At 36.3% G+C, this 23740-nt stretch overlaps 2 protein-coding genes across 3 annotated transcripts in view; both read right to left on the bottom strand.

Moving 5' to 3' along the window:
• LOC127502684 (secernin-2) overlaps positions 1 to 23740 on the bottom strand; it is a 323010-nt gene that overhangs the window by 277994 nt on the left and 21276 nt on the right. The gene's annotated exons all lie outside the window — the stretch shown is intronic.
• On the bottom strand, positions 1955 to 23695 carry LOC127502677 (metalloendopeptidase OMA1, mitochondrial-like). Of its 2 annotated transcripts, XM_051875844.1 has the most exons (9): positions 22949 to 23695; positions 19552 to 19780; positions 19130 to 19303; positions 17913 to 18020; positions 14848 to 14976; positions 13258 to 13332; positions 12626 to 12715; positions 9318 to 9467; positions 1955 to 2882 (listed from the first exon to the last, which is right to left on the bottom strand). In XM_051875844.1, the coding sequence occupies exons 1-9, from the start codon at positions 23314 to 23316 to the stop codon at positions 2619 to 2621; spliced, it is 1587 nt and encodes a 528-aa protein (XP_051731804.1). In that variant the 5' UTR covers positions 23317 to 23695; the 3' UTR covers positions 1955 to 2618. The 2 variants fall into 2 exon arrangements, with proteins under 2 accessions (XP_051731804.1, XP_051731805.1); XM_051875845.1 differs by lacking the exon at positions 12626 to 12715 and having other exon boundaries at positions 22949 to 23691.

Genomic DNA, 23740 nt, shown 5'->3' on the forward strand with positions numbered 1-23740 from the left:
AACCTCCAGTTCCGGATCAACAGACCTCTTCAAAAGTGGATGCCGGTGGTATTTCATGGGGGGAGTAGCCCTCCATAATCCCCTGCAAACTTATTCAGATTTGGTCCAATAAATTCCTGAATTCCTTTATTCTTGTTAAATACTTATTTGGCATTGTTTTGTCCAGCAATTATATAGCAATGTATAATTTTTTTTTTAATTAGGAGCATATACATTGCCTACAGTGATATGTCTTCCAAGAATTAAACCAGAAATCAACACAAATCTTCCTTCAGAATCATATTCTGCATGCTCGAGAATGAATTGGATGTTTTTACGAATAAGAATTGCAGTGCCCCTACTATTTGACGTGAATGAGGAAAAATAAATCTGACCAACCCAATCTCTTTTCAACTTCATATGTCCTTTATCAGATGAATGAGTTTCCTGTAGTAGCACGATAGATATATGTTCTTTTTTAAGGAATGTTACAAATTTCTTCCTTTTAATTACATGACCTATGCCCTTCACGTTCTAAGTTACTAATTTAAGAGCGTTCTGCATACAGAAAAGTGCAGAGTCATAAGAATAACATTCAAAATTATACAACAGATTATGTCAGTATGAGATACCAAATACAAACAGAAGAGTACCACAAGTAAAACACAAAACAAACCTGAAAATCCCTCCCCCCAAGACCCCATCCCCAAACGATGAGGCACAGATGATATCAAGAAGTCACAAAATAACACAAGCCTTGAAACAGCTGATAACATAATACCACCAAGTTATACGGCCCCGTCACGGCCCGCTCCACTAACGAGTATAATGCAAACATAAAACTATAATAGATTAAACTATTGGGATAATAATTATTAAAATAAACAAATAAACATTTGAAATAAAAAATAAAGAACTACCCTTTCATACCAGCCACGTATACAGGATATTAGAAACCTTACAAACCTACGTGGCGGACAGTAACAACATTTTGGGTTACCTTAAAGGGTATATCATATATGTCCAATGGAATCGTCTTTTTTTTCCCCTCGGAAAATCAAGGTGCAGATCTCAAACAAAAGTCAAAGTTAATCGTCCAGAGAGTCCAGGAAATCCTTTGCTGACTTCGGATCGTTGAACAGTTTAATCTTTCCGTTGTGCAGACACTCGAGTCTGGCCGGATAGGCAAATCCCCGATACAGACCGCGGGCGGCCAGAGCTTTACTTTACGGTTGCGAACTCGCGGCGTTTCTGCAGCAGACCAGCTGACAAATCCGAGTAGGATCGAAGCTCTGAGCCATTGTGAGTAACAGTCTTCTTCAGGGCCACTTTCAGAATTTCTTCTTTATCAGTGAACTGTAGAAACCGAACTAAAATACTGTTTTTAAGATCGTCTATCTTTGTCTGCAGCTGATCCACCATCACCTTCAAGCTGGCCAGTTGCCTTTCAGTAGTTGCTGCTGAATTTTCGACAGATGAAATCCTCTGTTCGGCTTCATCCAAGCGAGTTTCAGCGCCCGTAACTCTCTCGGTGAGGGCAGCGAATGAATTCTGAAGGCAAGACAGAATTGGCTATCCCCTCCAGACGGCTAGTAATTCCATCGAGGCGTGATCCGTTGGCCTTTATTTCTGATAAAATCAGCAACATATCCAGATGAGATTCGGCTGTGTTAATGTTAGCATCAGCCGAAGACGCTTGGTGAGTAGGCTTCTTCTTATCTTTTTCTTTAGCCTTCTGTGAGCGCGTCGAGCCAAAAATAGGAAAATCTTTATCAGAAGGTGTGTCTGACATGGTTCTAAGTCCGCTCAACGAAATAAAATGAGAAATCGGAGGAGAGAGATTTAAATTATTTGAAAGTTTGAGCGGAGCAAAGAACTCAGGCAGCCATCTCACGCTGGGTCACAGGACGCCCCCGCAATGTATAATTATTAAACCAAATATCACTTTGTAAGGTGCTGAAAAATTTACCATTGCTAAGTGAAATTCACTTTTATTGAGTGTAATTTTTTTACATTCATAGCCTTCATAAAGAGTGCATTTCATAAAGAGTGCATAAAGTCAACACTTGCCAAGAACACAAGCGTTGATGCTTTATTTGGCATCAGCTGTCCATTGACAAATCCTCTAAATAATGAATTGTGTCCACAGTTCCATGCAGCTTCAAAATCAGTGACATTAACTGCTATACAGCAGTTATATCACAGCCTAGAACCTATAGGAGACATTAAAACAGAGGCAGATGTTTGATAAATAATGTACTGTACACCATAATGCATTCAACATCACAGGGGTCTTATGCTAATAACATCATTAAAACCAATTAAAAGCCCATTTACTATTGCTCCATTATTAACATGAACGCACTGCTGTGGATACTTGAATTAAGAGCCTAAACTCAAGCATCACACACAAATAATGTACTTACGCCCATTCCAACTCATCTCACAGACTGATATCACAGCAGTTGACGTATCAAATGTGTATTAAAGTGACAACTAATGTAATGGATCCAAAAATAAAAACTGTCCGGTCCTATCTGACGATCCTCTCGGGCCTTGTTCAGAGCTACTGGACTACAAAAAAAAGAAGTGAAAAGGAAAGCTTGAATTTGTCCCTGTCAGTCACATTTCATCAAGTCTCATTTACTAAGCAGAGTTTGTGGCAGAGCGGATGTGACCAGCACTCCCCCCAGCTGAGGCGGAGACCCCTGAGCCAGGACCGGAGGGGTTTGAGGGCGTGGCAACATGACTCCAGCTCTCTCCTTCTCATTCTTTTCCTTTTTTTCCATCATCTCTTGTTTTTCAATTTTGTCGAGAAGCAATTGAACGCTCTTGTAGAAAACAACACGGGGGTCAACTTCAGGAAGGGCGGGACAGTCACAGCGTGCACGGAGCTCCAGAGCCTATAACAACACAGAGAATGACAGATTAATGCAGTTGGATTTGAACGTTGACCTACAAACCTAAAATCTCTTCATCTCCACCATGGATGGATGGATGTATGGGTGGAAATAGTGATGGATGGATGGATGGAAATAGTGATAGGATGGATGGATGGATGGATGGATGGATGGATGTATGGGTGGAAATAGTGATAGGATGGGTGGATGGGTGGAAATAGTGATGGATGGATGGATGGAAATAGTGATAGGATGGATGGATGGATGGATGGATGGGTGGAAATAGTGATAGGATGGATGGATGGAAATAGTGATAGGATGGATGGATGGAAATAGTGATAGGATGGATAGATGGATGGGTGGATGGACGGAAGGATGGAGGGATAGATGGATGGAAATAGTGATAGGATGGATGGCTAGAAATAGTGACAGGATGGATAGATGGAAGGAAATAGTGATAGGATGGAAGGATGGATGGATGGATGGATAGATGGATGGAAATAGTGATAGGATGGATGGATGGATAAATGGATGGAAATAGTGATAGGATGGATGGGTGGAAATAGTGATAGGATGGATAGATATGTGGAAATAGTGATTGGATGGATGGATGGGTGGGTGGAAATAGTGATAGGATGGATGATGGATGGATGGGTGGATGGAAATAGTGATATGATGGATGGAGAGATGGAAATGGATGGATGGATGATGGATGGAAATAGTGGTATGATGGATGGATGGGTGGAAATAGTGATGGATGGATGGATGGATGGATGGAAATAGTGATGGATGGATGGATGGGTGGGTGGAAATAGTGATAGGATGGATGGATGGATGGATGGATGGATTGATGGATAGATGGAAATAGTGATAGGATGGATGGATGGGTGGATGGATGGAAATAGTGATAAGATGGATGGATGGATGGATGGATGGGTGGGTGGATGGAAATAGCAATATGATGGATGGAGAGATGGAAATGGATGGATGGATGATGGATGGAAATAGTGATATGATGGTTGGATGGAAATAGTGGTATGAAATCTAGATGGATTAATTGGAACAGTTATTCGAAAAAATGGATGGAAGGATGATGGATGGATGGAAATAGTGATATGATGGATGGATGATTAGATGGAAATGGATGGATGAATGGAAATAATGATATGATGGATGGAGAGATGGAAATGGATGGATGGATGGATGGAAATAGTGATATGAAATCCAGATGGATTGATTGGAATAGTTATTCAAAAAAATTGATTTACTGATTGGAAAAGTTATTCGAAAAAAATGTATGGATGGAAATGTTGATATGAAATCTACAAGGATTGACTGGAATATTTATTCGAAAAAATGGATGGATGGATGGATGCATTGAAATTGTGACATCACATTTGGATGGATTGGAATAGTTATTAAAAGAAATGTACTGATGAAATGATGGAAATAGTGATACAAAATCAGGATGGATGGTTTGAAGTAGCTGGATGGATGGATGAACATTGACAAGGATCTCCTACATTAAAGACATCCATACACGTTTACAAAGACTGATTTGTCAAAAACAAAGCCCCTACAGCATTCTGTCTGTGACCCCTGAACTATAACCTTTGACCTCCATCAGGGGTCATGGAGAAACAGCTCTCATAACACTAGATCGATAATGACTCTTGAAACATGAACAACCAGCACAAGCACAAAGAACACTTAACGTAAAGAATTTTCAAGTTAAATTATTATTCTGAACCGTCCGCCCTGGGGAGAACATATCAGACTAAACACACACTCAATCCAGGAAGACAGGCAGTTTTAAGCAACACTGCGGTGTTTGAGAATCAGGCCATTAGGGAAACTCTACAAAACAAATGACACTTCATGAAAGAGTGGCTAGAATAAAGCTTATTGAGAACAATTACCCAAGAGGGACAAATCAGTTGCATACTTATGACCAAAGTGACACAGAACACCTTAAAAAGCAGATGCCTTCTTCAAAAGTAACAAGTACTGACTTTTTTATGGATTAAAAACAAAGAAGAAAAAGATTTCTGGTAATGCTGTACATCTTGATGCTCAAAACAGTCACTAAACAAATTTCAGAATACTTTTTTTTTTTTTACTGTTTCTTTCATTATATTATGAAATTATTATTATTTTTTATATTACATTATATAATTATATAATATATTATATAATTATATTACATTATTTAATATAAAATTAAGGCATATATAAAATGCATAACACACTGTGTGTGTGTGTGTATATATACATATATATATATATATATTAGGCCTGTCAAATGGTTAATGTGATATATATATACATATATATATATACACACACACACACTATTTTTTTAATGAATTTAAGGCACAATATGTCATTTTCGCCACTAGAGGTCGCTTATTCAAAACAATGGCGGAGCTTGACGACGTCGTGCAATGAGTGTTGAATCATTTTAAAATCGTACATATTGTGCCTTTAATACAAATCCAATTTAACAAAAATCTAAATTTGAGTCTATGTCATCTTTTAACCTTTTTCACACTCATGTGAAAGTCTTTAAGCAGGTCTTCTCCCAGCATAAAACACAGCAAAATCATACACGTCAACCTGCCTATGGAAATCTGAACTTCATTGACAAGTCAGACAAGCTACTCTCAAACAGTCAATCTTAAATTAAGGCGACATCTTCAAAATTCACTTGTAACAGGCACTAGAAGACATACAAAAACACACACACACACACACACACACACACACACACACACGCGCACACACACACGCGCACACACTTCACTATGGTAATTCTCATTAGCCAGAACACTAAGGACAACTCTCCATTGGCTCAGGTTAAAGAGGGTGAGAATGGAGAGAGATGGAGGGTGTTTTAAAGTAACTTCCCGAAGGAGTAATAGCTTCCACTCAACAACAGAAAAACACACGCATTACAGTTGATGGACAATTAGTGTCCTGGCCATCTGTTCCTTCTGTGTTTGGAGTGTGTGAGGATTCAGGCAGGACTGTTAAGAGTTGAAGCTCAAGGTTAAGTAAGGCCCCTGCATGCCACTAAAATTCACACGCACCCTTCCACTGCAGCTTTGCGTCGTATATTAGAAAGTCATTTGTGGAGCCGCTGGTGTGTGACGGGAAGAGAACACGCTCCTGTAGATGACTCTTCATGCTGCTCTACAGTCTATAGTTTACTCTATAAACAGTATGTTAACCTGAGCTCTTTGTTTAAAGCATGTGGTCAAGGGTTGGCTGGTTAGCATCATCCATTTAGCCCCTGCTGGTAGATGCTTTAAAGGGAACCCCTGGTATTAAGACTTGCATGGCTTAATATAATGTAAATGATGTCTCTTACTGTAAAACGAGGTAGAAAACCCATGAAAGATTTACGTTATTTTAAAAATCCATGACTTATTTTGGACAATGGGGGCGCCATTTTGTTGAGGTGCACAGTGCATTCTACGTCGATGACATGGATTTTTTTAAATAATGTAAATCTTTTATGGGTTTTCTACTACATATTTCAGTAAGAGACATAATTTACATTATATTAAGCCATACAAATCTTAATAGCACTTAACTACACCATATGGCTTTCTCTGTAGCTGTGAATTCTGAGGGAATTGTTTTGCAAGTAACATATTGCAAACTGCAAATATTACAAAGTCTCTTATGCTCATTAAGGCTGCATTTATTTCATAATAAATACAGAAAAAACAATAATATTGTGAAATATTATTACAATTTAAAATTATGGTTTTCTATTTTAATATACTTTAAAATATAATTTATTTCTGTGATGCAAAGCTGAATTTTCAGCATCATTACTCCAGTCTTCAATGTCACATGATCCTTCAGAAATCATTCTAATATGCTGATTTATTATCAATGTTGGAAACAGTTATGCTGCTTAATATTGTTTTTATAACCAGTGATATTTTTTCAGGATTCATTGATGAATAAAAGGTTAAAAAGAACATCATTTATTTAAAATATAAATCTTTTCTAACAATATAAATCTTTACTATCACTTTTTTTTTTTTTTTATCAATTTAACACATCCATGCTGAATAAAAGTATTAATTTCTTTCAAAAAAAAAAAGAAAGAAAAAAAATTACTGACCCCAAACTTTTGAACGGTAGTGTATATTCACTGAAGATTTCTATTTTAAATAAATGCTGATTTTTTTTTTTTTTTTTTACTTTTTATTCATCAAAGAATCCTGAAAAAGTATCACAGGTTATAAAATAATATTAAGCAGCATAACTGTTTCCAACATTGATAATAAATCAGCATATTAGAATGATTTCTGAAGGATCACGTGACACTGAAGACTGGAGTAATGATGCTGACAATTCAGCTTTGCATCACAGAAATAAATTATAATTTAAAGTATATTAAAATAGAAAACCATAATTTTAAATTGTAATAATATTTCACAATATTATTGTTTTTTCTGTATTTATTATGAAATAAATGCAACCTTAATGAGCATAAGAGACTTCGTTCAAAAACATTAAAAATAGTAATGTTTCCAAACTTTTGACCGGTAGTGTGTATATATATATATATATATATACACACATATGCAATATAAACATTTTAGCAATAATAATACATAGTTCAAAAGTTTGGGGTCAGTAAGATTTTTCTTCAAGAAATTAATGCTTTTATTCTGCAAAAATGCTTTAAAAATTAATCAAAAGTGACTGTAAATTTGTTTATATTGTTTCCAATGAATGCTGTTCTATTTAGCATCAAAACTGTTTTCAACATTGATAAAAACAAGAAATGCTTCTAAAGCATCAAATCAGCATATTAGAATGATTTCTAAAGGATCATGTGACACTAAAGACTGGATGCTGAAACATCATAGAAATAAATGACATTTTAAAATATATTCAAATGGAACACAGTTATTAAAAGTTGTTTTGTTAACTTTTTTCCATCTTTGGTTTTGGTTAACTGTTCGGCTACACGTTTTTAAGATGAAAAATGAAAGGCATTCAAGCGTCAATCTGTGCAAGTTAAGTTCTAGTAGTAAAACCAAAGGAACAAAAACTGAGTTACCTAGCTACAGGAGCGCTAGTATTACGGTGGTACTGACACAAATGGATGTCAAAGCCAAAAAATACATTATGAAAAACACACTTTAGGCAAGGGAGTAGAATTTATCATGGATTTGGACCAAGCAATCAAACAAAAATGAAGGAAACCTAAGGCCTGCAACTGCAGTGCAGCAACAAAAGCAGGATCACGTTGTGCTTTCACCCCAAGTGTATTTCCTTTAGGAAACCTTAAATTATAAAATGATTATCAAGGAAGGAAGGATTGACAGATGGATGGATGGACATTTTTTCTCTCTCAATCCAGTTTTCACATTATGATTATTTGACTGCCGCCATGAAAGATGCCATTTTTTTATGAGAGGAAATTGCAGTTGTTCAGAATCAAGCATAAGATCTTGATGGAGTTCAATTCACGCTCCAACAAATCACTGTCATGCATTGCACTATATATTTTGATGTACCACATAACAGCTCACATGAATTATTTAGCCTCAATCACTTATGAAGGCTCTCTTCTATGGCTGCTGGTATTGATCTAAAGATTCAACCATATGAATGTTGAGTTTTCTGACGTCCCTGAGACCCATGGATCCTCCAGGCCTTTTCATGGCCTTTGTGTTTGGTTTTCCCCTCCAGCAGAAGAGTATTTATCTGTTCATTTCCACAATGAATGTGGAAATGTGTGTAGAAGGTGGAGTTTGCTCCAGAGCAGAGGGGTCTCCAGACGTCTCGTTAGCTTTGGTGGAGTCTGGATTTCAGACGCGTCTGCGAGCCCTACGGTGCGTGTTTCTTTAAATCAAGACAACACCGTACCCAGGACATATTCCTCAAGTTAAATACAGAAAACAGCTCTCCACTTGTGCGTTAGTAGTACTGAAAACACCAGTCAAATCACATAACTAAACAATAACCTCTGTTGTTTTCTTAGAGATTGCCGTTGCTATACTAAACAGACAAGTTTTACAAATGTAAAAGTCAATTTCTTTGCTTCCATTAAAGCTGAAGATGCTCTTTGGATCATCTCAAATAAGGATGGAGAACATGATCATCAGGTTTTACACAAATTTGAGGAGTTCATGCAGCTCAAGTGCTGCTGTCATACATACCAAACACTCAAAGGAATAGTTCACACAAAAATGAAAATTATTAGGTGAGAACTGACGAACGCAAAAAGCGTAGAGGATAGAGAAAAACAAAATGCTGAATGAATTAGAAGTCTAAAACAAGAGGTTTCAAAGAAAAATGTCAGAGGATTTCAATATAAGAGAAGAGCCCACGTAAAAAAAAAAATGCACGTTTCACTCATGTCTAATAATGTCTAATGATGCATGTATTTGCTTTTGTGTGCATTACCTCAGGAACGAGGCGGTCCAACTGTCTGACACGGTTTTGGTGAGAAGGGTGTGTGGACAGCCATTCGGGGACGGTGGGTTGGCCAGTCAACTGATCATTGATCTCCATCTGCTGCCAAAAAACTGTGCCCGCCCTCACATCAGCACACGCCTGTCAGAAAAGCACACATATCTCAATAAATACACATAAAGAGATGCTTTTCTGGCATGTTAAAGCCCCGCCATCATCAAGGGAAGCAAACAGGGAGATGACACACAACCCGACGGGCGCTCGGAGCTCTGGACAACGTCATTAGCTGGAGCGAAAGCCGAGAGCAGGCTGGCTCACGGACAGCATGAATCATGACTAGTCGAGCCAGCCACGCATCGTTACCGCAGCAACGTGCCAATGTCCTTCACCGAGCCGGCTGTGGCAGGCCGGATCTGGGCCCGTTTACGAGCAGCAGGCGGCCCGTTATTACTACTATAAGAGATAGAAGGGAATTGACTGTTTCTCCATAATGATGCCAAGCATGGGATCAGGAGACATGCTGACAGGAAGAGCACTACACCGTGAATCAGACCGCTGCCACATGCAGAGAAATGCTTTCATGAAGCAGTTTGTAAAGAAACAGTGCCATCTAGAGGTCATTTAGGATACTGTGTCTATTAATGCCTGATATAAAGCAGGTTCCCTACTACTGAATTGTGTCTCAAGGTTTTAATTTATCAAGTTTTTTAATCATCATTATACATTATTAGTAACACAGCTTTTATTTGGAGTGATGTAGAGGTGAAATGTTTAATTCCAAAGTATGTCTTCAAAAGTGACTTTATTAGCAATTTAAGTCAAGCATGTAATACTGTATATAATGCCCTGTGTACACCTGGTATTAAGATGTGTTTTGGTCGATCGGATCACAAGTAGACGAGGGAGACACATACCTGTTTACACTTGGTGTTTTAATCCGTCTCTTTTGTCCACTTTCAACCACTTCTGTCCTGATTTCTTCAAGGGGAGGGTCTACGGGCAGGTAAATCTATGGACTTTTTCAGATCCTACGATCTAATGGACGAAATAAGCTCACGCAATTTACATATGAACGTGACCGGAAAAACATACAGAGAGCATCAGCTTTCGTTTCTGCTCTGACAGCAGCAAGACCGGCCGAGTGCTGTGAGTGTGTGTTAGAAATCAGGAATGGTGAGAGAACATTGTGCTTGGTACATTTTTCATCATCAATCCAAACTTGGGTCTTCAGCTGACAAAGTTTAAATCCTGTCTGGCTAGCGTGCTTCCCATAATGTTTATGCATTAGGTCAGTAGGCGGAGAATAGGCAGTCTTTTGTGGTTGTTTGAACACATTCAACCACATGAACATTTACATTACGAAAGCAATAGTCAAATGTGTTTTTGACCACCTCTGGAAGTGTTCGAAAGTGGTCAAGCTCAATTCGTTGTAGACCCCGTTTACACCTGTATTTAGCGCCGTCCGCTTGTGATCCGATCGACCAAAATGCTTCTTAATACCAGGTGAAAACAGGGCCTAAGAAAAAAACCTTTATAAGTAATAAAAAAAAACTTATGAATCATTTATCACATTAACATTTTTACATGTGTCAGGTGCCAGTGCGGCTTAGGCCTGTTTCACACCACACACAACCATTTTTAAAGGGTTAATTCACCCAAAAATGAAAATTCTGTCATTAATTACTCACCCTCATGTCGTTTCACACCCGTAAGACCTTTGTTCATCTTCAGAAGACAAATTAAGATATTTTTGATAAAATCTGATGGCTCAGTGAGGCCTGCATTGACAGCAATAAAATTAATACTTTCAATGCCCTGAAAGATACTAAAACATATTTAAAACAGTTCATGTGACTACAGTGGTTGAACTTTAATGTTATGAAGCAACAAGAATACTTTTTGTGCGCCAAAAAAACAAAATAACGACTTTATTCAACAATATCTAGTGATAGGCAATTTCGAAACACTGCTTCATGAAGCTTTGAAGCTTTACGAATCTTTTGTTTCAAATCAGTGGTTCAGACTTTGGCAGTTTGATACACGCTCCGAACCACTGATTTGAAACAAAAGATTCGTAAAGCTTTGAAGCTTCATGAAGCAGTGTTTTGAAATCGCCCATCACTAGATATTGTTGAATAAAGTCGTTATTTTGTTTGTTGGCGCACAAAAAGTATTCTTGTCGCTTCATAACATTAAAGTTGAACCACTGTAGTCACATGAACTGTTTTAAATATGTCTTTAGTAGCTTTCTGGGCATTTGAAAGTGTTAATTATCTTGCTGGCAATGCAGGCCTCACTGAGTCATTGGACTTTATCAAAAAATATCTTAATTTGTGTTCTGAAGATGAACGAAGGTCTTATGGGTGTGGAACGACATGAGGGTGAGTAATTAATGACAGAATTTTCATTTTTGGGTGAACTAGCCCTTTAAATTAATCAGATTTAACTGCAACAAACTTGATCATCATGCAATCTAATTTACGCAAGGGCCCCCCCCCTCACATTTATTTAAATGCTTCAAATGCTAACTAATTTACATGATCTACATGAAACAAAACAATCCCAAAGCATAGCTATGACAGTGTTGGTAATTAAAAACAAACTATAAAAAAATAAATTAATTAATTAATTAAAATAAAATAATTAGATGGAAACCTGAACTTAAAAAACTTACACGAAAATAAGAAATTTTGCCTTGGCAACTAACTGAAATACATACATTTAAGTTGGAGTACTGAAGTTACTAAAACTGACATAAAAATTCAAGATATATAGAAAAACAAAAATTAAACAAATTTAAATTAAACAAAAATTGAAAACTGAACAAAGCTAATTCAAAATATTAATAAATATTCTATAAAAGTATATGAAGAATACTAAAATAACACTGAGCTATGAATACTAACTACTTGAATCATCTTGATTTACTGAACAGAAAGTGCAGTCTGTGTCAATTCATGGAATTTTCACTAAGCCTGACAGACCTTTTTTTTCCCAAACAATGGTAAAACAGATTAATAATTCAGTTACGAGGTGCAAAAAATAGGCTTAAAGGGATAGTTTGTTTGCTGTTAATTTACTCACCCTCAAGCCATCTAAGATGTAGGTGACTTTTTTTCTTCAGTAGAAATGTAAAGATTTTTAGCTGAAACCCTGGTCTTTGGTGATTTATATAATGCAAGTCACTTTGAGAGTAAAAAAAACATACAGGCAAAACAAAATTAATATATATCTTTACAAAATTAATACAACACGGGCATCTTTCCACTCTTTTGTAAACAAACACTATGTCAACTCACATGTGAGTTTGCTCCCGCGCATACGTCATACTGCGACAGGAAGCTCACGCTCCAGACTGCTATGAACGCGCTCAAGACCGTTTTCCGAAGCTGTGGATTACAGGTAAAAATGTTGTAAATAATGTTCACTTTCTTGCACAGACTGATCATTTCGCTTCATAATGAATCGTCAGGAGCCACAAGTATTAATTTTGTTTTGCCCGTATATGTTTTTTTTTTTTTTTTTTTGACTCTCAAAGTGATGGCAGCTATTGACTTGCATTATATGAATCACCAAGGACCACGGTTTAAGCTGAAAATCTTCTTTACTGTTCTACTGAAGAAAAAAGTCACATACATCTTGGAATGGCCTGAGGGTGAATGAATTATCAGCAAATTTTCATTTTTTGGTGAACTATCCCTTTAAAGTCTACTTGCAGCTGCACTTTTGCTACTCAGCACTGTGCTGCTTATGCATGCAGTGTAAATTCTGAAACCTGATATAAAGATATAAGCTGCTTACACTGTGAAAGAGAACTTACAGTGCATTTTAGGTAGACATTTTATCAATATGCGTTCCCTAGGAATTGAACCCAAAAGCTTGGTGTTGCGACAAGAAGACTGTGTACTGAAACTGATCATATCTGCAGTACCTTGGCAGCCAGCTGCAGGCCAACCTGGTCCGCCTCTGCCTCCAGCTTACGACTGTAGGGCCGCTCAAATAAGAACTACAACAGACAGAGAAAATGACAGAGAATATGCAGTTAAATGAGCTATTCTGACAGCGCACACAGGAGTTATATTGGGTAAACAGAGGAAGATGGACAGAATAAAGTGAACCATATTTGGAGAACAAAATGACTAGGAGATAAAAAGCCCAACCATTAAAATGTAATTTATTTTAAATGTAATGGGCAAAGATGATGAAAAACAAGGAAAGAAAGGGATGAAAATTCTCACATAAAAAGGAGAACAAGAGAGTACAAGGTATCTTAGAAGAAAAACACCATAAAAAACTAAAGCACAATTAAATTGAAAGTGGGCCTTTGTTTCAAGCCACAGAGTGATTCAGAAAATGCAAATTCAATATCCATTTAGAAGACAAATAAATGTAGCTGAATTTTAACTAACCTCAAATTGAAGTCCTTAGAAACCCAAATAAGATCTCCTCTGAGATATTGTTATTGTTTTATAATGGTGGTGAGAGAGCACTTGAGAAGGTTTCTTTGAGCTCGAGTGGAGGAGTATAATTCATGTTTAAAGGGTCTTTTAGGGATTTTACAATCAATGTTTAAGAAGTGTTTGCATCGTTAATGGACAAACCTAACCTAAACCCAGTCCCATCAATGTCTTAAGCTTAATTCTCAACAAATGAAAATCAGTCAGTAAGATTTTTTTAAAAGAAATTAATACTTGTATTTAGCAAGGACACATTAAATTGATCAAAAGAGACAGTAAAGACATTTATAATGTTACAAAAAATTATATTTTAAATGAATGCTGCTCTTTGAACTTTGTATTCATTAAAGAATCATAAAAAAATATATCACAACTGACATTTGACCATATTTTTGATCAAATAAATGTAGCCTTGGTAAGCATATTTATACATACATTTATCAGAAAAATAAGAGTTAACAAAAATCAACAAATTTAACGCACTTGCCCCGCCCCATACCTAAGTAGGTCCTCTGACATTTCCTACAGTTGACTGATGATGAATATAATGCAGGGCAATAACTTATAACTTATAACTTAAATAAATTCTAGGGCACCTTTAAAAAATTATTTCATATTTCCATAGTAATAAAAAAAAACATTAAAAGTATAGTTTACCCAAAAATGAAAATTCAGTCATCATTTACTCACCCTCATGGTCCAAAAGAGTAATAAATTCTATGTTGGATCAAATAAAATATTTCTTGAAGAAGCTACTTTTTGTAATGTCTTATTTGTTGCTTTACACAATAATGACTTTAAATTATCTTTTGGGAGTAATTTCTCAGCCAAATTTGATGTGCGATTAATTTGCGGTTAATTAGATTAAAAATTGTAATTACTTGACATCCCATCAGTTTCAACAAAATCATTTTATTTCAAACAGACTGGGAAAATGAAGTGTCTTGATTAGTTGTGAACATCTCATTGGTTCAAGACCAGCAAGTTCAAGTCCGGAACCACCTAGCATGTGGAAGGCAGATTAGGAATCGATAGAAAAAGAGTTAAAACAGGTCAGCTGTCACCTGCACTAGTTTGCTCTGAATCCACTGGCCCAGCAGAGCTAAACTGTCCCGAGGACAGATGGCCCAGATCGCTGTTAGCAGGATGATAGACAGCAGGTCCACCACGTGAGACAAACTGGCCTGCTCTGCCTGAGAAAGAGAAAGAAATTCATTATGGGCATTTCTGTCTTTGTTGATTTTGTCGTTTATCTACTATGCTAATTTGTTTGTATTTTGGTGTTAAGAAGCATTTTTACAATTGCTTAGCAGCCCATTCTCTGACAGCATGCCCAATTAGGAACAATGTAGAAAAACAAAGAATAAGAAACAAGCAATTTAACAAAGAGAGACATAATGAATCACACTGAATTGTAATTACAATACACATTCTACTGAAAGAGGGGCAACAGATATACGCCAAAACACATGTCCACGAGTGGCCAGGTACATGCCGCAAAGCAGATTTGTTAGGTAATTATGTCATCTTCATGGTCATAAAGTTGTATACCTTTTTAAACCTGTTACAATGGCTTACTTCCATTAAAATGTATGATTTTCATTTTATTTTCACCCTCGAACCCATTTGTGTGTGTTTTTATTATTCTTTTAAACATAACATGATATTTTTATTAAATGTCTATGCTGTTCTTTTACATACAATTTTTAATGACTGTCAAACTTAAATCTCGGTTTGGTCCTCACACAAATATGGGATATTTTGAAGTTATTTTTTTGAACTTTTTGGAGCCACTTGACTGTAACTGTTCAATATCTGCTTCCATGTGGAAAGAGCAGCTTGGACATTTTGCTAAACATCTCCTTTAGTGTTCAACTATTACACAACCATTAATAAGTTTGGGGTTGGTAAGATTTTTTTTTAATGTTTATGAAAGTCTCTTATGCTCACCAAGATTGCATTTATTTGATCAAAAATACAGTAAAACTGTAATATTCTATTGTAAAATATAATTTCAGTTTAAAATAACTCAGTTTAACCTATTTTAAAACGTAATTCATTTCAGTATCATTACTCCAGTCTTCAGTGTCACATGATCCTTTCATAAATCATTCTAATATGCTGATTTGCTGCTCAAGAAACATTTATTATTATCAATGTTGAAAATGGTTGTGCTGCTTTTTTTGTGGAAAGAGTGATACATTTTTTTTTAAGTATTCTTTGCTGAATAGAGAGAATATGAAAAAAAATGGTAACACTTTATTTTAGGGTCTTTTAACTAGTTGCTTATTAGCATGGATATTACTAGAATATTGGCTATTTATTAGTACTTATTAAGCACATATCAATGCCTTATTCTGTATGACCTTATTCTACATTCTTAATCCTACCCAATACCTAAACTTAACAACTACCTTACTAACTATTAATAAGCAGTAAATTAGGAGTTTATTGAGGGAAAAGTTGTAGTTAATAGTTTATATGTGTTCCCTATACTAAAGTGTCACCAAAAAAATCATGCACGTCAATTGTAAGATTGTTACCTACGATCCCAGAATAAAATAATTGTTGATTGCAGTGTGCATGCAGGTTTGTAGCATTTGCAACCAGTCAGAGGGTCTCATAAGAGCGTCAGCTTGTTGCGGACTAAAAATAACTAAGGAAACACTTGAGCCTAATAACATGACCTTGGCTTTAAAGGGACTTTTTAACGTCACCCGAAAAATGTACTGAATCAATTTAGTTTTTCACAGCCATATCATGTTAGCCCTCATATGAGCGCTAAGCTCCTTCACCCTAACCAGACCCACAAGCATGCAATGATGTAACAGCTCTGAAACTAAAATATCTCTTTAAACCGAACCCTTAACAGCGCTTAGCGCCTCTGAGACAGGACGCCTACTTCTCTTAATTTAAACCAAGTGAAGAGATGAAAGTAAAACATGACACACGCAAAAGAGAGATAAAGCGAGCACTTGAATCTAATGAAGGGTGTATTACTTCCAGAAAAAAATCTGAGAGACACAACAAAGGAAGTACAAATTTAATTTGATCCAAACAATAAAGGCCAGAGGCAGTCCGAGGGTACTATAACCAACTGACAATGGGTGCATATCACAGGCCATGTAATACTCAAAAATCAACAATGTAATAAACAAAAATTAAAATGACCCTAAGTGAGAGATTACTTACAGACATGGCTTGACATTAAAACCCGCCAACCCGCCAAATGCGGGTGGATTTCCACAGTGGCGTGTAACACAGTCACTCCTACTAGACACTTTGGTGGGTTGAATTTTACATATAATATAACTATATATACATTTTTCAACTGTAGTCAAAAAATATAGATTTTTCGATACACATCAATACTGAAATATCTGAAACACTTCCAATACTCATTTTCCTCAGAATAGATACACGATACCAGCTGCTCTTTCTCTCTCTCACATCTCTCCGACAGCGACACACAAACCCTCCTCCCCTCACTCACTCATTTCATTTGCTCCAGATGAATATTGTTGGTGTTACAGGGCTTGAATTTTGGCGTGGGATTGCGTGTATTGTACATAATTTTACTCATTCCCACAGATTTTGTTCTCACACCCAAAGTGCGTGCGCATAAAGCCGCCTCTCAGTACTAAATTGAATTTTTTCCCCACTGCTTATTGCACTTAAACAGTCAAATACACACAAAATAATGACAAAATGCCAGTCTTGAGTATTCATGTAAACGCAGTCAGTTATGTTTTAACTGAATGTAAACAGTTGAGAAAGAAAACGCATGTGTAACAGTATAATGGATCCGTGCGTCAGGTCTTAAAGTGACAGCAGCCTAACATACCTGCTGCCAAATTATAAGATAACATTAAAAATATCTATATGGCAGTTTTTCCCATGGTATCGATGTCAAAACTGTGGCCAGTGAAAATGTTTTGGTAACTTTGGAAAACCACTAGCCACAGTGGCTGGTGAGCAAAAAAGTTAATGTCAAGCCCTGCTTACAGATATTAATATTATGCTATTAATTACTTTTAACATAAATGCTTACTGGATTAAAATGAATAAACAAAACAATGTCCAATCGGGTGTTTCTGCGCAGAGTGCGGACAGTGTGGGTGGGACTTACTGCATGACCTATCAGAGCGTGAGCCATCTCATGTCCCAGTACAAAGACCAGCTGATGAATGTCTGCTACAGCATCCAGCATTCCTGTGAAGACGAAGATCTCTCCATTCTGAAACACAATCATTCCAGCTGTGAAATCAGAGTCATTTTCTCCTCTAGTAACCAGTCTCAAGATCTGCAGTGGATTAAGAACATTCTCTCTTTGCTAAAGTACTAAACTATACGAAGAAACCGTTCAGTAGTGTAGCTCTTAAGAGAAAATATCCAAAACTGTTTGGGTAATTTCACAACCAGTAAATACAAAAATCAGGTGGATCAGGTTACAAAAGATCTATATTTTGTATATTTTTATATATCTTTTACAATAACTGTGCTATACAATGAAATATGGATATATACACACTCCTGTTTTGGGGTCGGTGAAGCTGCATTTATGTTATCAACAATAGAGTAAAAACAGCAATGTTGTGTAATATTATATTTTTTTTAACTGTTATAATATTTCACAATATTACTGTTTTTACTGTAGTTATACTGTTTTATATTTTAATATATTTTATAATGTAATGTATTCCTGTGATCAAAGCTGAATTTTCAGCATCATTACTCCAGTCTTCAGTGTCACATGATCCTTCAGAAATCATTCTAATATGATTTTCTGCTCAAGAATCATTTCTTATTATTATCAATGTTGAAAACAATTGTGCTGCTTAATATTTTTGTGGAAACCGTGATATTTTTTAAGGATTCTTTGATAAATAAAAAGCATTTATTTGAGATGGAAAACTTCATATAATAAATTTCTTTACTGTCACTTTTGATCAATATAATGCATCCTTGCTGAATTAATAATATTAATTTCTTTAAAAAAAAAATAAATCAAACTGACCAAAAACATTTAATGATAGTGTATATTGATATATAGTGCAGTACTTTTTCTCACAATACAGTATCAATATTTCAGATTCAGATCTGATTTTTTTTTTTTTTTAATTTGTACAATATGTTGGATAATGAAGATGCAGGTCATCTAAAGTGCAAACTCTGAGATGGACGTTTTTCTGTGCAGTCAGAGCTGCTTCTAAAAATTGGCAGAAGGAAAAGTTATAAGTGGAAAAATTAAAATGATTAATAAAACAATGACCCCTTTAAATTGAATAGAATTGTTTGATTTATTTATTAAACAATTTGGTTATTAAGTTATCAGATATGACTCACTGGCAAAACAAATGCGTTAATGGGAGTGCCATCCACCACATGGACAGTCCAGGGGACAGAGGACATCTCAACAATGTCCTTGTTCCTCTGGGCCAGAGTCTGAACCACGAGCTCCACCGCCTGGTGCCTGTAGTCCGATGGAGCAATCAGAGAATCCTTAAACTCCTCCATATACTGAGAGACAGAATAAAGGAGAAAGAGGAGCAAGAGTCCATGAAATAAAAAGGAATTAAATTATTTGTGAAATTCTTTCATTTACATAATATCCCATAGCACTATAAAATACAAAAATTTTTGGACCAACTCCAGGCATTTGCATACACTATTATAAGACTTACATATTGCCCTGGAAGTGTTATTGTTGATCAAAAATTCAAAATGTAAACTGACTACACAAGTTGTGCTGACTTGACTAGGCGTACCGCTTCCGCAGTGGACTGAGTCAGTTCCATGAAGGCCTCCTTGCTGAACAACAGCAGTCGGGTCCTGCCTGTAATTGGAGATTCATCCAGGTGGGTGAGAAAGAGGAGAGAGATGAAGATCAACAGTCCCGACCCAGCTCCCAACAAGTGCCAGCGTCGACGCCATGTCCACTCACGAAACAGCTGCTTTTTATTGGGCGGCAGGGCCATCCACCATTTTCTGATGCTCCTAGAGACCGAGAGACACATGAAATCTGAATCAGAGTTCTTAATAAATCTTACCTTTCCCTCAAAGAAAACCAAGAACTTTGGTGTCAATGACCTGCCATATGCTCCCCATTTACTAACCACAGTAAACACAACTATACATTGAGACTGTATAAGGATTTTAAAACGCTAAAGCATTTTTATAAGTTGTTTTGGAGTATAAATGGCTTAAAGTGATAGTACACCCAAAAATGAAACTTCTGTCATCATTTAGTCACTCTCAAGTTGCTCCAAAACTGTAGATTTTTTTCTTCTGTTGAATGCAAAAGAAGATATTTTGAAGAATGTTGGTAACCAGACAGCTGACGGTAACCACCGACTACCATAGTATTTTTTTTTCCTACTATGGAAGTCAATGGTTACCGTCAACTGTCTGGTTACCAACAACATGAGGGTGAGTAAATGGTGACATAATTTTCATTTTGGGGTGAACTATCACTTTAAATGTACATTTGATGTTCAAAAGATTAAAAAAAAAAAAAAAAAATTACTACTTTTATTCAGTTAAAGAATTTTACATTGTTACAAAAGATTTATATTTCAGAGAAATGCAGTTTTTTTGAACTTTCAATTCATCAAATAGTTGCAAAGAATTTCCCTTTACAAATCTAGCTGATTTAGTGTGATACAGTTTAAACGTATATATTTTATAAAATATAGATAAAATATATGAATTATCTCAGCATCAGCCAATAATTAGGGGTAAAAATGGTATGGATTTAAAATATTAGCCACTGTCTCCGTTACTGGTCATAATAAAATAAATAAAATCCAACATAAATAATAATAATAATAATAATAATAATCTGCAAAAAAATCTATCCACAGAGAATATATTTACATGTAGTTATTTGCCAAAAATGGCATTAAAAAGTTATATATTAAAAATATTTAAATACTATTGTTCATAATATCAGTTATCGGCCTACATTTTAAAATAATAATAATAATAATAATAATAATAATAACAATAATAACATAGTACAGATTTATAATTTAGGCCACTGTATCAGTTACTGGCCATAATAATAAATAAAATTCAACATAAATAATAATAATAATAATAATAAAATAATAATCTGCAAAAATATCCACAGAGAATATACACTATATTGCCAAAAGTTTTGGGACGCCTGCCTTTACGTGCACATGACATTTAATGACAACCCATTCTTAATCCGTAAGGTTTAATATGGAGTTGGCCCACCCTTTGCAGCTATAACAGCTTCAACTCTTCTGGGAAGGCTTCCCACAAGGTTTAGGAGTGTGTTTATGGGAATTTTTGACCATTCTTCTAGAAGCGCATTTGTGAGGTCAGGCAGTGATGTTGGCGAGAAGGCCTGGCTCACAGTCTCCACTCTAATTCATCCCAAAGGTGTTCTATCGGGTTGAGGTCAGGACTCTGTGCAGGCCAGTCAAGTTCCTCCACACCAAACTCACTCATCCATGTCTTTATGGACCTTGCTTTGTGCACTGGTGCACAGTCATGTTGGAACAGGAAGGGGCCATCCCAAACTGTTCCCACAAAGTTGGGAGCATGAAATTGTCCAAAATGTCTTGGTATTCTGAAGCATTAAGAATCCTTTCACTGGAACTAAGGCGCCAAGCCCAACCCCTGAAAAACAACCCCACACCATAATCCCCCTCCACCAAACTTTACACTTGGCACAATGCAGTCAGGCAAGTACCGTTCTCCTGGCAACCGCCAAACTCAGACTCGTCCATAGGATTCCCAGACAGAGAAGCGTGATTCGTCACTCCAGAGAACATGTCTCCATTGCCAGTAGCGGCGTCCTTTACACCACTTCATCCGACTCTTTGCATTGCACTTGGTGATGTAAGGCTTAGATGCAGCTGCTCAGCCATGGAAACCCATTCCATGAAGCTCTCTACGCACTGTTCTTGAGCTAATCTGAAGGCCACACGAAGTTTGGAGGTCTGTAGCTATTGTCTCTGCAGAAAGTTGGCGACTTCTGCGCACTGTGCGCCTCAGCGTGCGCTGACCCCGCTCTGTGATTTTACGTGGCCTACCACTTCGTGGCTGAGTTGTTGTTGTTCCCAATTGCTTCCACTTTGTTATGATACCACTAACAGTTAACCATGGGATATTTAGTAGTGAGGAAATTTCACAAATGGACTTATTGCACAGGTGGCAACCTATCACGGTACCACGCTTGAATTCACTGAGCTCCTGAGAGCGACCCATTCTTTCACAAATGTTTGTAGAAGCAGTCTGCATGCCTAGGTGCTTGATTTTATACACCTGTGGCCATGGAAGTGATTGGAACACCTGAATTCAATGATTTGGAGGGGTGTCCCAATACTTTTGGTAATATAGTGTATTTAGATGTAGTTATTTGCCAAAAAAGCTATTAAAAAGATATAGATTAAAAATATTGAAATACTAATTGTCATAATATCAGTTATCAGCCTACATTTTAAAATAGTAATAATATAAAAACAGTACAGATTTATAATTTTATCCACTATATAAGTTACTGGCCATAATAACATAAAATCCAACATAAATAATAATAATGCAAAAATATATATCCACAGAGAATATATTTAGATGTAATTATTTGCCAAAAATGCTTTTAAAAAGTTATAGATTAAAAATATTTAAATACTATTGTTCATAATATCAGCTACATTTTAAAATAATAATAATAATATAGTACAGATTTACTGTCAGTTACTGGGCATAATGACAAATAAAATCCAACATAAATAATAATAATAAAATAATAATCTGCAAAAATATCTATCCAGAGAATATATTTAGATGTAGTTATTTGCCAAAAAAAAAAAAAAAAAAAAAAGCTATTAAAAAGTTATAGATTAAAAATATTTAAATACTAATTGTCATAATATCAGTTACTGGCCTACATTTTAAAATAATAATAATAATAATAATAATATAAAAACAGTACAGATTTATAATTTTGGCCATCTATTAGTTATCATATCATAACACAACAATAATCATTGAGTATCACTTCCTGCCACAAACAAGTATTGGTGCATCCCTATCTGGAGCTGTTCACTGATTCACCAATTTCATGGAAATGAGCAGGCAATTATGTCCTTCTTATGTCATCGTTTATATTACGTATTTGAGGATACACACCTGCCCAGAATGATGGCCATGACCTTCTGCAGGGGCTTCAGTACCAGCCATATCAAGGGTGCAGGTAAAGCTCTCAGTCTGCCTGAGGTGTGAAACTCACGAGTTGACTGAACGATCACCGGCACTCGATGACCTGGAGGTCTAAATGCTGTTATACAGGTGTTGAGTCTTAATCTTGACCTCAGACAGAGAGATGAAGAAACAGTGACAGGTCCTCTTGGTTTCAGATAGAAAGATGAGTTTGTCCTCATCAGATAAGTCCGAGCAGAGGCAAAGAGTGAAGGACGGCAGTGAAAGTGTCTCGGTCCACAACATCTTATCATTGAGTGAAACCGAAGCCGGTTTATTGACGTTAAAGTGGACAACATGTCGAGCTTGACCAGGCGAATATAAACCTGCTTCAATATTATTATAAAAAGCACTGAACATTCATATTCACTCTTGTTTGCTTAATAATTATAGTGGTCAAATAAGACAGTTTATGGGCTTGTTATGTACTTAAAATTCACAAAAGTAGTTTCAATGACAATGTCTAAGAAGCAAAGAAGTCCATTTAAGTCCACATGGTGCGTTAACCGAGCGGTAAAACTTTAACTAGATCACTGAAACTTGCAGCGTTGCTAGACGTTTATTGCTACAACTGCTTAATCATATGCATTAATTATTTAAAACGCGTATCTGTTCCTATCTGTTTTGACAAGCCCTCGAAACTCTTCTCCTCCAAATACTTCACTGCGACAGTTAAAACTCTCCCCCGCGAACAGCAGCACTTCGCCATGGTTCCGCCTGTCA

This window comes from Ctenopharyngodon idella, chromosome 20 (assembly GCF_019924925.1).
Source record: "Ctenopharyngodon idella isolate HZGC_01 chromosome 20, HZGC01, whole genome shotgun sequence".
Lineage (NCBI taxonomy): Eukaryota > Metazoa > Chordata > Actinopteri > Cypriniformes > Xenocyprididae > Ctenopharyngodon > Ctenopharyngodon idella.

What these genes read in the sequence shown, in the direction of transcription:
- LOC127502677 (XM_051875844.1), bottom strand. Translation starts at nt 23,316, where the DNA reads ATGTTGTCCACTTTAACGTCAATAAACCGGCTTCGGTTTCACTCAATG. An exon ending in GCGCGGGAGCAAACTCACAT is followed by an intron (nt 9,468 to 12,625) that starts GTGAGTTGACAT and finishes CTTTTCTGACAG; the next exon opens with GCGTGTGCTGATGTGAGGGC. An exon ending in TGGACCGCCTCGTTCCTGAG is followed by an intron (nt 2,883 to 9,317) that starts GTAATGCACACA and finishes GTGTTGTTATAG; the next exon opens with GCTCTGGAGCTCCGTGCACG.